The sequence below is a fragment of the Pinus tabuliformis genome, chromosome 9 (assembly GCF_031772625.1).
Source record: "Pinus tabuliformis cultivar Carrire ecotype Pingquan chromosome 9, CPIR1, whole genome shotgun sequence".
Classification (NCBI taxonomy): domain Eukaryota; kingdom Viridiplantae; phylum Streptophyta; class Pinopsida; order Pinales; family Pinaceae; genus Pinus; species Pinus tabuliformis.
In genome coordinates this window covers 1,577,025,896-1,577,041,617 of record NC_142307.1, presented here as the reverse complement: position 1 = coordinate 1,577,041,617, position 15,722 = coordinate 1,577,025,896, and the positions used below count along the sequence as shown (strand labels likewise).

Genomic DNA, 15,722 nt, shown 5'->3' with positions numbered 1-15,722 from the left:
AAACTTAAGAAATTAAAATAATTAAAGGGTATTAATCAAATTGGGGGTGAAACTTCTAGAAGAAGACGAGGGTCAAGCTCAAATGGTCTGACCCATTGATTAGAATCTAATATGGGCCATTGATTGATCAACGAGAGGATTATAAGAAGAGGCTTGATGGGCATTTAGAAAATACATCGAGTGAGAGATCAAGAGACAGATTTCTAACGAGAGCAACGCAACAGTTGCCGGAGAAGTGATCGAGGTGATTTCTTGCAGTGAGGGGCAAGGATAGTTTCTGGAGGAATATTTCCTGATCCTGGGATACAATGCAGAGGAGGTAGAGAGAGATCCAAAAGAGGCAGCGCAGAGCCACGTTGCGCAGCATAGGGCCACAATGAGGCAGTGCAAAGCTTGAGAGGAGATCCAAAATTTGCTAGAGAAACAAGTTCCAGAGCAAGAAGTCGGGGTGTGAGACCGGAAGGGCAGAAAGTCGAAGTTCCAGAGGAAAATCGATCACCCTGAAGGAGTGATGCAGTTCCCAAAAGCCGTGATCCAGAATAGCGCATTGATTGCACAGAGGCAGCTAGGGGCTAGCCATTCAGTGGTCGGATTAGTACTGGATCGCCAGTGATAGTGTGAGGTATATCTCACTCATCTCTCTGCGAGTCAGATTCTCTGTATTGGATAGCCAGTAAGGCATCCAAAGATTGTATAAAAAAATTATTGCTTAATAATACAAACCCTCAGCTGCTACACCGATTTTCCCACATTGGGTTTTTTCGGGGACATTGGTCCAAAAAAAACGATGCCACTTGTGTCTTTTATTTCTTTCTTGCTCAGATTCTTGTTTCCGCATATTATTTAAAGTTGTGAAGGTTGCAGTTGTATTTACTTCCATATTTACAGTTGAACACAGTAAATAACTTGCATGGGTTAACAAGTAGGAGAAGTAATATCAGTTCGCTGTAGTAGTGATTCGAGGCTTCTCGAATTTTCACACCTCTTCTATGCCCTGCGTTGCCCTAGAAGAACTGCACTGCCATTGATATGAAACTCCAGTTTGACCCTCTCCTCGTGCTCAGAAAATTTCGAGAAATTAATCTTGGTCTCCCCTCAAATAACCCACCAAAACCCAGAAAGGGTTTGGCCTAGTTTTGACCTCCAAAATTGACCCCAATTTCTACGTCCTCCTCCACGGATAGGGTGATTCAGCCCTCTTGGAAGTGCCATTGGTCAACGCCTCCAAAATGATGCTAAATGCTGGTGAATTTCCCCTCCATATGGCTCCCTTAGTCCCAACTCAAACCAACCCTAAATAGCCACTCACTCAACTCCCACGTGAAGCCTAGAAGTACCTCCTGCGCAGGCCCATGCAGTCCCTGGAATAGTCTCTATGCTACAACAAAGGCTCCACAAAATTTGGCCGTGCTATCACCTTGAATCTTCTGCAATAAGAGGCCCAATGCTTCCCCGGTAGACTCAATAAGTTTGTTGCTTCCCCACTAGCTCCCCTAAGAAATTCGTGTTCCTCTCCCACGCTCAGACTATTGAAGGAAGCCCCACGAAATTCTTGATGCAACACTAGAATTAGCTCACAAATGGTATCAATCTCTCTCCTTGGGTTGACACTTGAATTCCACTGAAGGAAATGGGTGAGAAACTCGCTTGAGAATCTCGTGAGCTGAACAAAACTTGCAGACTTGGCTCAATAGCTCAAGCATGCTAGGGAAGTGAGTTTTTCAAAGCGTCAAAAAGTCCCCAAATGATGTATACCTCTCCTATTTATCCTTGATCTCCCTTCTCTCCATGTGGGTCCCATACATCGACCCTCTTGAGCCCCTCCCTCCGAAAGTGTGAGTTTGTCCAAGGGAGCGTATTTCATCTTTGGGTGGCCCCCACAATCCACTTAGTATTTGATTTGTCTTATTTCCCCTATGTTGGGCCCTTCCTTAGCCAACATTTGAGATTGGGGTCCTCCAACCCACTTTTCCAAAGTTAACAACCCAAAATATCAAAATGGAGCAAAATTGTATTTTCACTTAACAAGATTTGCTAAGTGGGGATATCACAAAGTTGCAACTAAGTGTTGACTAGACATTACTTGACAACTACTCTTTCTAAAGAAATTGGTAAATGGGATTCATAGTAAGGTCTCATTCTAGAGACATGTGCACAATGTAATGTTCTATAAGCCCTTCAATGTGACTAATAAATAACAGTGGTTTGATAGGGTACCTTATATGGACCCAACCAAACATGAAATAAACTCTTTGAATCACACTTCTAAAGAGAGTAATACACGAGCACCAATCCCCTCAAAGAGTTTTTCTTATTTTTATTTTATTCATTTATTTTGATGTCCGACAATCCTCCCAAATCATTGTCACATCAATACTTTAAACCAATCATAAAATATGCCTTTTCTATTTCAATTTTATTTAAATAATTTTATCTAAACAAAAATCATTGGACCTACAGTCAAGGTAATGTACATCTCAGTATGACATAGATGTTGCCATGTATGTACATGACAACATCTAAAAAGTATTAAACCAGCATAGATCCATCTGTTTCCCAGATCTATCAATATTAAAGGGTCAAATTTCTTGAGGTGTAATTTTTTTATCATTTAATTCCATGTCTTGTATTAATTTTTTAATATTAAATTATATAAAAATTTACACCTCAATAAATTTGATCCCTCTTCATACTTGATAAATCTAGATTTAAGATAGATCTATACTAGTCTGAATATGTGTTGTCTTAAAAAAAATTAAGCTTTATAAAAAAATGATTCACTACCCTGAAGACTTTAATCATATAATAAATATCTTAATTTTAGTAGAATTATTTCATATCAAGTATATCTTTTCATGTATATCACAATATCCATCACAACTTAATATATTCTCTTTTCAATTTTACTTCACCTTAATGACATCTCCTCGTACACGTTAGGGCAGCTCATTCCATACTTTGACGCTCTTTCTTTCTTTCTCACCTGACATTTAAAAATTAATGCACATTGAGGTCCGACTCATTTTTAACCCTTTGAGCAAGGACTATCTAAGTGGTCGTCACAATACGATATTTAAATCTGTTTTATTGCAGCAATACCATAATTTTTCGTTAGTTTCATGTGACTTCTTCACTCATTTGAACGTAATTCTTGACAAATTCATTTTGACTATAACAGTGTTTGAGTTTGTTCCTTGTAATGTCACAACGTAACACAACGCTTCATAAATTATTTTATGCGTGAGCCTTTTCTAGTACTCACCTTTGGATCAGCATAAAAGAACAAAACTCTCCCTTGGATCCTTAGTACACTATGTTCAAACCTACTTTCAATCAGGATTATCTGATTCTCCGAGGTGCTGAACCTGTGTCCTACATTTAATTGCCTGTCATTTGTCATTCCTCCAAACCTAAGTTGCACTGAAACGGATACGGGAACGGATACGGATACGGGGTTTGAAACGGATACGACAAATTTTCAAAATATGAGGATACGATACGGCAAGGAAACGACATGCATATATATATATATATATATGTATTACCATTCATCTTTTAGAATCTAGAATCTAGAATCTATATCTAAAAATGCATAGTCATCGTCATGAATTCAACATAAACAAATCATCATCATCAATTCAGCATAAAAATTGTCATCATCATTAGTGATTATTATAACATTCAACATATTATCATCATCATTAATAATGTAATCAGAAATGCAACCGCCTTTGTGCTTTCGGGTCCAACTCCTTCAAAGAACGTGTCATGCATGGCAGATGATATCTATCTTCCTTGCATGACAATTAAAAGGCCCATGGGATCATTGGGATATTCCATCAAGACCTATCTGAACATTTCAATCTTCTCAATGTCGGCTTGGTCTTGTGACTATATGCAGGCACAAGATTGGCTAGAGAAGATTTGTTACATTGGAGGGATTTATGAAATCAAAAGCAAAATCAATGACAATTAACAAAATCTTAACCAAAATGAAAATTAATCGCTAAAATAAATCTCTTTACGAAGACATTCATCAAACCCCTTTATTTGCATTTTTGAACATCTATCTTTTTCTTAGTAAGAATTTTTGATAAATATATGGAGTGTTGTTGTTTCTAAAGGTTTAGAAAAGATTTTATGAGACTCTGTTTATAGTGAGTTTATTTGCAAATATGATTTCTTCATTTTTATTATTTATTTATGGCTATGCAAATTTTCAAGCTTTTTAACATTTTAAGGGTAGATTCTGATCACAATTTTCGTGGATCCGTTTTACCGGAAACGGATCCAAAAAAATTTAAATCCCTTGGAAACGTATCCAATTCCAAATCTAAAGTTTCCAATTTTTTGAAACGGCACAAAAACGTTTTTACAGTGTTTCGGACAAGAATCGTATCCGTTTATGTATCGGAAACGGGGATCCGCGTTTCTGGGAAATTCTTCAGGAGTTTCCGGTAACTTAGCTCCAAACTCGTAAGAAATATGAAGCCATTTATGTACTTGCAACAATTGTATAATCTTGTACATTGTATTCGCTTTGAGTTTCAAACATTTTTAAGACTCCTCCAAACTTGTAATAAATTTGAAGTCATTTACCTTTTGAACTTGCAATAGTTGTATGGTCTGATACATAGTAGTTTGCTTTGAATTTCAAACATTTTCAAGACTCCAAAATACAGATGTGAAACATCTTAAGAACCAAATTGCTCGTGAGGTAGAAACGAAGTATGCCTCACCTTAAGAAAATTATTGTTTTTGTTTTTATCTTAAAATATGATCCCTGTGCTTAAATTGGTCATGAGGCTTACAACTGAGGATGCCCCCCCTTGAAAAAGATAATTTCTTTTGTTTCTATCTCAAAATATCATCACTGAGGTTTATTAAAGAGAAAGCGCTGTAAGAACCCTAAAACATAACACCATGCCCAAAATAACACGCACGAGGTTTAAAATTTCTTGATATCAGAAAATCTGATAATATTGTTATCAGATTGTTAGCGTAGACCCTATACTATTCAAATAGTATCATAACTACACAATAAACCAAAAAGAGATGATTGAAAATTTTGGTCAGGTTGCCACACAAAGGTCCAAAAGCTCGCCTATACACATTATGACAATTCATACACACTTAGGTCCAACTCAAATTTACTTGCTCAACTAGGCTGTCACATGTATATTGATGCTAAGTAAACGCAGTCGAGGGCAGTTTACAGAGTATCCATATTCCTAAATGCCTGAAGTAATTCTTGCAAGAATAATTTCCAACATGTGTTCATTAACTTCAGCCAAATGTGTGTAGTATGTAGAATGGAACAGTCAACCCTTGAAGTGAAACAACCACCTCTGCCTCTTTTTGTTCTGTCTCATCATGGCACTTAGGCAACACTGGTTACATCATAAGTGGATATTCCATAAAAATAAGATGCTTTAATCAAGAAATTTGAGTCAAAAGAGGTAGAAGGTTGAAGCTATACAGGTTGTTGCATTGTCTGACTGAAAGACTTTCAAGAAGTGAATTTTGAAGTGTTTAAATTAACTAAGAGATGCTCTGCAGAGATGGATCCAAGAGCAAACCACTATTATGTGACTCCATTGTGTAAAACAAAATCAGATGACAAAACACTAAGGTAACTCCAGACCAATATCGATCATGGCAATCAGAAATAAGACAAATATCAACTCGAAACTTGAATTAATTAATGGAAATTTATAGATAAATGTCTACAACAAGAAGGGTACATTTGAATTCTTTAAAGTCTAATTGCATGGGATTGAGAATAGAAAATTCTGAGAAGAGAATGTCCATTAGTAACATAATACTCGTCTCTTTGGAGACATCCGATAAAATTGGTAAGACACAGAGATGATTAGCATGGCCCTTTTACAAGGATGACACGCACAAATCCAAAAATGGTCTTTTTTTTAAGTAACAGAATACTCCTTCACAAGACATGCACTGAATAGTGATGTGGACCATAGGCATTTGAAATGATCAAACTCGCTAAATTTTCATTAGTGGGACATTGCTCTTTCTTCTATTTCATTATACACCTACTTGAGTATCAGTAGCAGCTATTTTTCGTCTGATAGATGGTGAGTTTGCATTCATGCAGGAACGATGACACAATTATTTGGTGTTGGCGAGAGCGAGTGCTCTGTTATTTTCTTGTGGACCTATTTACTAGCAGCTATAGCCATCACTGGGTGGTCAACATTATACATGTGGCTTCTGAGTTGAATACAGTTGCATTATTTATAGGTACATATTGATGAAAAGTATATGTTTAATAAAACTCTAGTTTGGTAGTATTTCAAGATCTGAGGAATCAGGATAATTCTTTAATGTGTATATGAGATTGTTCCGTATTGATATCTGAATGGTGTTTTGCGTCTGCGAAGCCCCTTGGCACTATTCTGACATCTAAGAATTTAAGGGAGGACTCTTTGCACTTAGAGAAATAGTGTAATATTGTAATATGAATTTTCAGTTATATTTGTCCTGGCTACTTAGTAATGTTATGTATTTCTTTTCATTCATCTATATTTTGGCACATTTCTATTAGTATCTGTTTCTTTTAATTGAAGGAAAATTTAGTGGGGAAATTTAAGGGAGGTTTATATGGCATCTCTAATAAACCTGTCGGTGGATAGTAGTGCATGGCATTCCTAATGCTATTGGTAGACAGCAGTGCACATCTCCTTCAATGGTATTCAAATTAGACACCTGCTGAAATTGAACTAAATAAATATCCAATAAAATTAATGCCAATTTGTTGAACTAACACCTTAAAAATTTTAAATGTAACTGCCATTTTTAACCCTACACACTGGATCTAGACTATAGCAGTTTCTAACCTATTTCCCCCTTGTGAGTAAAATATGGATAAATGCATACATAGTTACCAAGTCCTTCTTTGAACCAGAAAACAAATTGAATTCGAATAAGAAAAATTTGACCTGTTTTATCGTTATATATTTAAAATTATGACATTCCCGGATTTTTCCTTTTGCTGCCGAATCAAATCTGCTTGGAAGACATATCACGTCCAAATATGCTGAGAAAACACAAACTAACCCAGGTTGTCTAAGTAAAAACCAGGTATCCTAACAGGAATAGACAAAGTAAAGTTAATGTGGATGTGTATTTGTAGGATATCCATATCCTTAAATTCCTGTCGATCTGATCCGTTTAGATCAGCTTCCATCCATCCTTCCAAGCACCATCAAAATGGCGCAATGGAGGCCCATAATTGAGAGTTGCCAACATAGAAAACTCGATCTGATTTAATATAGTTTCTTCAGGAAATGGCACTGTGTATATCGATTTGTCAATAGTGAATAATCGAATCTGAGTAATTGGAGTGGATGGATTTTGAAAATCAACGGAATCAGCAAAATGAGCCAGAGCGAGCAAAGGACTCAATAGACTTTGACCTTTTAAACCTTTTTGAACTTCCATTAAAAAAAAAATGAAAATGTAACAACCAAGCTCACCCTTTGGATTAATCATTCCTAATTTATGTGTTCCTCTCTTCCAATAATTTGTGTTTTTACCTTAATATGCATATCTTTTGGATTAATCATTCCTAATTTATGTGTTCTTCTCTTCCAATATTCCAATCATTTGTGTTTTTACCTTGATATGCATATCTTAAACATCAACAAGAATGTTAATTGGTTTTTGAACACATATGGTGGTGTTACATATGGTGGTGTTACTTTGAATGCATATTATGGATAGATTAGTAAGGTCTTTATTTGAATTGAACATCAGTTTCAAATCTATTTATATGCTTAGTATCATGTTTGCTAAGACAAGTGAGCTTATGATCCCTAAATTAGGAAAGATAAGGAGACTAACAAACTCTTAATGGGAGAGTGTTTTATAATTAGATTTTATCCATACTCAATTACACAATAGAATTCCATATTCATAACAATTGGTTAGCAATTACAGTTGAGATGATAATGACACCTATGTGGGTTTACAACTCACAGTTACAATGGAGAACAACACTCTCTAGGAAAATGCATTGGAACACTAATGCATAGGAACAATGTATTTCTCTCATTAACTTAACACTTCCCCGTAATGGACAAATGGATTCTCTATGATACCTAACTTGTCGCTACCTAATTTAAATCTAGCCTTTCCTAGAGGCTTAGTAAATATGTCTACCACATTATTATTTGTGTATCAATATATCAAGTCAATTTCTTTTCACTATAGTTTTTCTCTTACAAAATGATGTTGTGTCTCAATATGTTTTGATATAGCATGACAAACTAGGTTTTTTTCCAGTGTTATAGAGCTTTGATTATTACATTTGATGATTGTTGGTCTTTCTTTATTTTCTCCCATGTCTACAAGGATTCTCCTTTGCCAAAAATGCTTCACAGGAAACACTACATAAGGCTTTGTACTCAACTTCAATGGAAGACAAAGAAATAATTGGCTACTTCTTGTTGCTTCATGACACAATTTTGGATCTAATATTGAATGCATAACCAATGGTGGACTTCTTGTCATATGGATCTCCTCTCCCATTAGAATCTGAATAATTTGTCAACTCAACATTCAAATAGTATATTCAGTATCAACATTTATGGTCTCCTTCAAGTATCGAAGGACTCTCTTGGATGCATTCCAATGATTATCTTGTGGCTTAGTCATGCATTGACTAGATATGTTGATTGAGTATGCAATATCTAGCCTGAATGTAGTTAAATAATTCAAGCTTCCCACCAATTGTCGATACAAAGTACCACTCACTTCTTTTGTTTTATCATCATTATCAATTTTAACATTTTACTCTAATGGATTAGACAATTATTAATATCCACTCATATTGAAACTTCTGATCAATTCTTATGTATATTTACTTCGTGTGATCAAACTTTTACCATAATCTCTCCATACCTCAAGGCCTAAATAATAGTACAACTATCCAAGGTCCTTCATCTCAAATTCTTGCGATAGATATCTTTTGATTTTTTCAATTAACTTAGTGGCATTTCATGTTATGATAAGATCATCAACATGTAAGGAAATCAAAGCAATATGCCATTTTCATCCTTCTTGGTATATAAATTCCAATCTCCTTTACTTTTAGTAAAACCTTGTTGGAAGAAGAAAGTATCAATCTTCACATACCATGCCTTGAGTGCCTATTTGATTCCATGTAATATTTTTTTAACCTGCAAACAAGACGTTATTGTCCAAGTTTCCCTTACAAAACCTTCTAGTTGAAAAATATAAACCTTTTCCTTTAATTATCCATTTAGAAATGTTGACTTAAACATCTAATTGATGTAGCTTTCAATTGTACTTAGTAGCTAATGTTATCATCATCCCAATCATATTCATTTTGCTACAGGTGGAAAAGTGACCTCAATCTATTCCTTCATTTTGAATAGCCCTTTGCTACCAATCTAACTTTATGTTTACCAATACTTCCATCAACGTTAATTTAGTTTTCAACAACCATTTCCTATGGGGACTTTATTCTTAGGAAATTGTGTTAGTTCCTATGTTTCATTTCTCGTAATAGAATCATATTCTTCATTTGGGGCATCCATCCATTTTTTATGGTCTTTTTCCTCTCAAAATTTAGGGGTTCCTTCAGATTCATAATTTGTGTTATAAATGCATAATTTTTATACCTAAGAGGTGTTTGAACTTGCCTTGTTGATCTCCTTAATGCTTCACTACTTTGTGGAGTTGATCCACTCCTTCTTGGTGTTGCACCATTCTTTCTTGGTATGCTCTGGATGCTTGTAGCTTCAACTCTATCTTGATTTTCAACATCAACCTATTGATCTTCAACCTCTTCTACATTGTTGTTGATGCATGATCATCATTTTTATTTTTTTCTAAGTTTGTAATAGTTTTATGGGTTTCTTGTGTCTATGAAGAGAGAAGTTGGTTTCTCTTATTGTTGGTATGTAATGTAACCAATTATGATTATTTTAGTATGTAGTTACGAGAGAAGAGTTATTTTAGGGACATATAAGAGATTTGTTATATTTCTCTAAATTTAGAGGATATGTGTCAATCATTCTAGGGGTCAAGTTGGTTTCTCATATGTTTATATAAATAAACCCTTTTTAGACTTGAAACATTCATAAGGAAGAGGAGAAAAGTAGATAAAGAGAGGAGAAGAGACCGATTGTGTATTTTTTAGAGTATTTTTGAAATATATAGTTGCATACTCCTTTTATTGTGTATAATTCTCCTTTCTAGTGAAGTTATAGAGTTTACGTAGTGTGGACTGCCTTTTTGCATATCTATGTGATTCCTTTTGATTGTGCCTCAATTTTATGAATTTTGGTAATATCATTATGTTCATTAGAAGTGACAATGGTTGGTGAAAGAAGAGTGGTTAATCAAACTGATTGAAAACGAAGTTGAAAGCAAAGTTAAATTGTGTAGGAGAGAAAATTATTGAATATCCAATTACTTCAGAATCTGAATGATTCAAAATCCTAGATGTACATTTAAACAAAGATTTTATTTGTATCATCAATTGACCTGAGATTAATGACTATTCATTCATCGAACATACATTTGGAAATTTCCTTTAGCTTAATTTTGGAGTTTTTTTAAATTTCTACTTCTAGATTGTGGTTCCCATGAGTGACATCAATCAGTGGTGGATTGGTGACATGGAGGAGTGACGTGCATTCAAATCTAGATTTTCATAAAGTCTTAGTTTTAAGAATTCATGGATTTCTAAAAGCCTAGGTTGAGGATTCCACAACTACATTCCACATTTAGAAGTATAGAGGACATATAGATCCAATAAAATGAGAATTTTTGAATTTCAGAGTTCCACATTTTGGCTCTAATCAAAGATTTACAAAGGAAAATGACCTCGAAGATTGATTTCTTAGTTATCAGAAAAGGTAAACTGTCTAACGCCAGTTCCTGTTTTCTGGCATCTAGTAAATTTACCGACATCTAGATTTGTCAATTCAGGATTTATTAAATTTTTTTGATCCCAAACATCTGGCATCTATTTAGCAAAGGTGAAACATATGAATTTTGTTTAATGGTGGATCCTACACGTCCAACTTCTTCTTCATGACAGGTTAGGAGTGACAAGTGACAATAAGGAAAGACGAGGGAAATTATGTGGTTTAAGTGATAGATCCAGACATGCAAATTATATAGATTGATATTAAAGTTGTAGAACCTAAGAATCGTTATAGAATGAATTTGCAGCCCATACGTAGAAAAAAATATGAGTACAAATATTCGAATTGGTTGAAGTTTGAATCAGGTTGTTGTCATTTTTTATATCATAACATAGTAAAAAAAAAGACATTGTCCCAAAAGAATTGTGGAAAAGAAGTTCAAAAATATTATTTAAAACTAGAGAAAGAGGAGTAGGTCAAGGAAGACTAGCTTCTAATGTAGTTCTACATAAATAAATGACGAACCATTGAGTGTGCATAGATGTTATGGAGATTGCATATAGAAGAGATCCTGACAATGGAGATGTTAGTGATGAAAAGGGAGATGCTCAGGTGGAGGAGGAAGTTGAAGAAGAAGACTCTAAAGAAGAAAACATTGAAGAAAGAGTGATCATAGTAGTCATGGGAGAAAGTTCTAGACCAAATATGGAAGTACTAATATATAAATGTAGTTTGAATGTTGAAGAGTTGGTTAATTAAATCAATGCTTTAGATAGGTATTTTGATTATGAGAATGTGTAGGATGGTAAGAAGGTGAAGTTTGTTGTGACTAGATTGAAGGGCCACATATCAATCTGGTGAGATGGAGTGCAAGCAAAGTGGAAAACAAAGGAAAAACAAAGATTAAAAGCTAGGATATAAAGGTAGAAAATTGAAAGGTAAGCTTATCTCTAAGGACTACCAACTTAATATTTTTAAACGAATGCAAAATCTTAAACATAAATTAATGTCAGTTAAAGAATGCACAAAAGAATTCTATAGAATAAATGTTAAAACTAGACATGTAGAAGAAGACCTAGAGAAGGTAGGAAGGTATATTGATGGATTAAGATATGATATTCAAGATGAAATTAGTATTTTGTCTCGAAGGATATTTGAAGAAGCATACCAGGTTTCTCTTAAGGAACAAGATAATTTTCCAAGGAAGCAAATCAACAAGGAAGAGGTGGAAGTTCAACAAGAGGAGAGGACGACAATGTAACAAAGGAATATTTCACACTGAAAGGGAAGAAGGAAGCAATTCGTATTAGCATATCCCTCAACAAAAAGTATTGATTTTAGAGGTAGAAGACCTTACCAAAGAGGTAGAGGTAGAGGTTATCAAATAAGATTTATAAATGTGATTAGATTGACAATAGATCATATGAATGCCCTGAAAACACTATAATGGGAAAGGAAGTACACACATTGCTCAAGTAGATGAAGAAAGTGTGAATTCACCTCCACATGAAGATACACTAGAAATTGGAGAGTCCTTGCTTATGAAGAGGGTTTTAATTAAGCCGAATAAGAAGTAGCAATGACCACATAGATTTGATTCTAGAAGCTAATTTGCCTAATCAAGTGACATACAAAATGACCCTAGTAGAGAATGAGGAAATTAAGAAATTAATATAGGATTTTCTTCATAAGATGCTAATCAAAAAAAGTTTTGAGTTTATGTCTTGTTCCCACAGTGCTAAGTCCAAAGAGAGATGGAGGACAAAGAATGTGTACAAACGGAAAAACCATAAACGAAATCACCATTAGATATGTATTTTCCTTACCTCAAATATATGATTTGAGGATTGATTGAGTGGAGATAAGTATTTTTCTAAAATAGATTTGAAGAGTGGATATCATCAAATAAGGATAAAATAAGGAGATGAATGGAAAAATGCATTGAAAACAAACGATAAACTTTATGAATGGACAGTAATGCCATTTGGGCTAGAAAATGTTGTAAGCATTTTTATGAGGTTAATGATTGAAAAAATAAAAGACTTCATAGAAAGGCATATTATTATTATCTTGATGATATCTTAATGTAAAATTAATGAAAGGAAGAACATTTTAGACATCTTGGATTGGTTTAAAATCAATTTCGAAAAAAGAAGTTACTAATCAATCTGAAGACATTTACTTCTATGAGAATAGAGATGTTGTATTTAAGTTTTGTTATCAAGAGATGGATTGAATATGAACCAAGAGAAGGCTAGAGCTATTATTGAATGGCTTACATCAAAGAGTATTTTTTAAGTACGATTTTTTTGTCTGTTGGCTAGTTTTTATAGGAAATTTATAAAAAATTTCAATAGAATATATGCTCCAATTCTAAAAACCATTAAGATAGCTAAATAGCCATTTTAGTGGATTGAAGAAATTGAAAAATGTTTTCAATTGCTTAAGAAATTTATTACAGAACAACCTATTCTAACATTACCAAAATTTAGTGGACCTTTTCAAGTAAAATGTGATACTAATGGAACTAAAACTGGTTCTTTATCAAGTCAAGAAGATAAGTCAGTTGGTTATTTTAGTAAAAGAACTTAATGAAGCTAAACAAAAATACTCATCCTATGAAAAACAATTTTATACCCTTTTTGAAACATTAAATAAATGGAGACACTACTTAATACCTAAAGAGTTTTTCTTGTATGATGATAACCATGCCTTGCAATATATTAGCAATCAAACTAAGTTAAATCAAATGCATGTCAAGCAAGTTGAATATGTATAGATTTTTACTTTGTTATCAAACCTCTAGGTGGGAAGTAGGTTGTAGGTGCGTTAAGCAAGATAAGTTTGATCTTGCTGGAATCTCAAGTAAATGCCTTGAGGTTTGATATTCTGAAGTAAATATATAAGAAATATGAAGATTTCAAGGAAGCTTATGAAGCATGTCAGAATCCCATAATTAGATACATAAGTCTATCGATAGATTATATGATACATGAAGAAATATTATTTAAAGATAACCAATTATGTATTCTGAAATGATCAATGAAGGTAAATTTGTTGAAGGAGAAGCATAGTGGAGGCTTAGTAGGACATTTTGGACAAGATAAAACATTTTCTCAATTAAATGCATATTATTTTTGGTCAGGTATGCACACTAATGTCAAAAAGTTTGTTGAGAGCTGCAGGGTATGTTAACATGCAAAAGGAACGAGTCAAAATAATGGATTGTATACCACGGGATTCAATGAGTATGGAATTTACACTAAGATTTCCTAAAACTCAACAAGCTAACATATCAATTCTTTTTGTAGTTGACAGATTGTAAAGAAAGGAACACTTAGTTGAAAATGATTGTTATTGATGTCAAAGGTTATCTAAATGAAAAAGAAAATTACATAGTCAAATAACATATTCTAATATCTTTCTAATGGTATATGGCATTCCCTCTAATTCCATAGGAATGAGGAGATATGAAATATTTTTTCAAGAAGACCTAACCAAGTACAAACAAGCCCCATTTGGATACCCTATCTTTGAAAGAATTTTTACTCTAATTACCTAACTAAAATGGGAGCATAGGATATATGTTTGGAAATTTTATCTTGATACATTTCTAATGATATATGGCACAACTTCTAACCCCTCACGATTGAGGAGAAATAAAATTTTGAATATTCACTATGCATTTTGCCAATTGCATCAGTTGACCTAGCTAGTCGACAATTCGATGCTATCCTAGTGTCTAAATGCACTATAAATAGGTGTGAGAAGGAGCATTTCTAACCACTTGACTCAAGTATTTGATTTTATGTTCAGGAGAGAGAAGGACCAGGTACAAAGTGTAACACCCCTTGTATACTCCCCCTAATTTTTGTAATGTAATTGTTCTCTAATTATAAATTTATTTGAAGGTCCTAAAGAGTAGGACCATAGATCCACGATATGAGAAGGAAAAGAAAGAAGAACTTAAGTGGTGTTAGCTAGCACCATTGCGTAATCAAATGTGCAGCTAGCAAGAAAAATCTAAAAGAATGTTTCATGAGGAACATGAAGAGACACACAAGAAAAAGGATAAAAAGGCATTCAAACAAGAAGAGGTGGTTGCATTTTTGTTGAATAAAAGAAGTTTGAGGACAAACTTGGATTTTTAGGCAAGGATCCAAACAACCAAACTTGTGAGCTTGTCTTCTAATTGAGTTTACTTGAAAAAACCCCTCGAATCATGGATCCAGTTCAGGGGTGACTACCATAAGAAATACAAGCTGCAACCAGTCTATGGTTGGGTGGAAAAATGAAGTCCCACCTTTAATTTCAGTGATTGTTTTATTTCAGCTATGAGGTGTGATTATGATAGTTAGGTCTTTATTAAATTGATGCTCTGTGATAATTTTTCATGACTATAGAAAATTGTTGTATGGAATCAATAGGGAAAATGCCTTGATTGTTGTATGGATTATATTGAAATTCTACCTTGAGGCTATAAGAAAGATATCTTGATATTTATGTGCAAGTTAATATGTTTCATGTGGACATGTAGGGCTCTATGATTACAATTTCTCATTTTTATGATATAACTTATCTTCTCTGAGGTTCCATAAGTTGAAACGTGGGCCATGGTGAGGGCAAATATTGTTAATCCTCTAGTCTAATTTTCAAATCTTGGGTTGCGAAATTTTAGGAAATATGATCAAAGGAAATTGGACTTCCTAAATGCATCTTTAAATAGATCATGTTGGAATTTATGCTATAATTTTCCTTATGGAAGGTTCCAAAAACTGAAATTTGGATCATAGTGAGGAT

General features: G+C 34.0%; 1 protein-coding gene and 1 non-coding gene across 3 annotated transcripts in view; both read left to right on the top strand.

The window, feature by feature from the left end:
- LOC149154712 (protein PIN-LIKES 7-like) overlaps positions 1-6,546 on the top strand; it is a 306,565-nt gene extending 300,019 nt beyond the window's left edge. For both annotated transcript variants that reach the window (XM_089440625.1, XM_089440626.1), the window contains exon 11: positions 6,119-6,546. In XM_089440625.1, the coding sequence (XP_089296751.1) occupies positions 6,119-6,243 (125 nt within the window). In that variant the 3' untranslated portion in view covers positions 6,244-6,546. The remainder of the gene's footprint in view (positions 1-6,118) is intronic.
- LOC149154713 (U6 spliceosomal RNA) lies at positions 5,828-5,930 on the top strand. The gene has a single exon (XR_016263843.1). It is a non-coding gene; the product is annotated as a U6 spliceosomal RNA (small nuclear RNA).
- Positions 6,547-15,722: the final 9,176 nt, after the last annotated feature.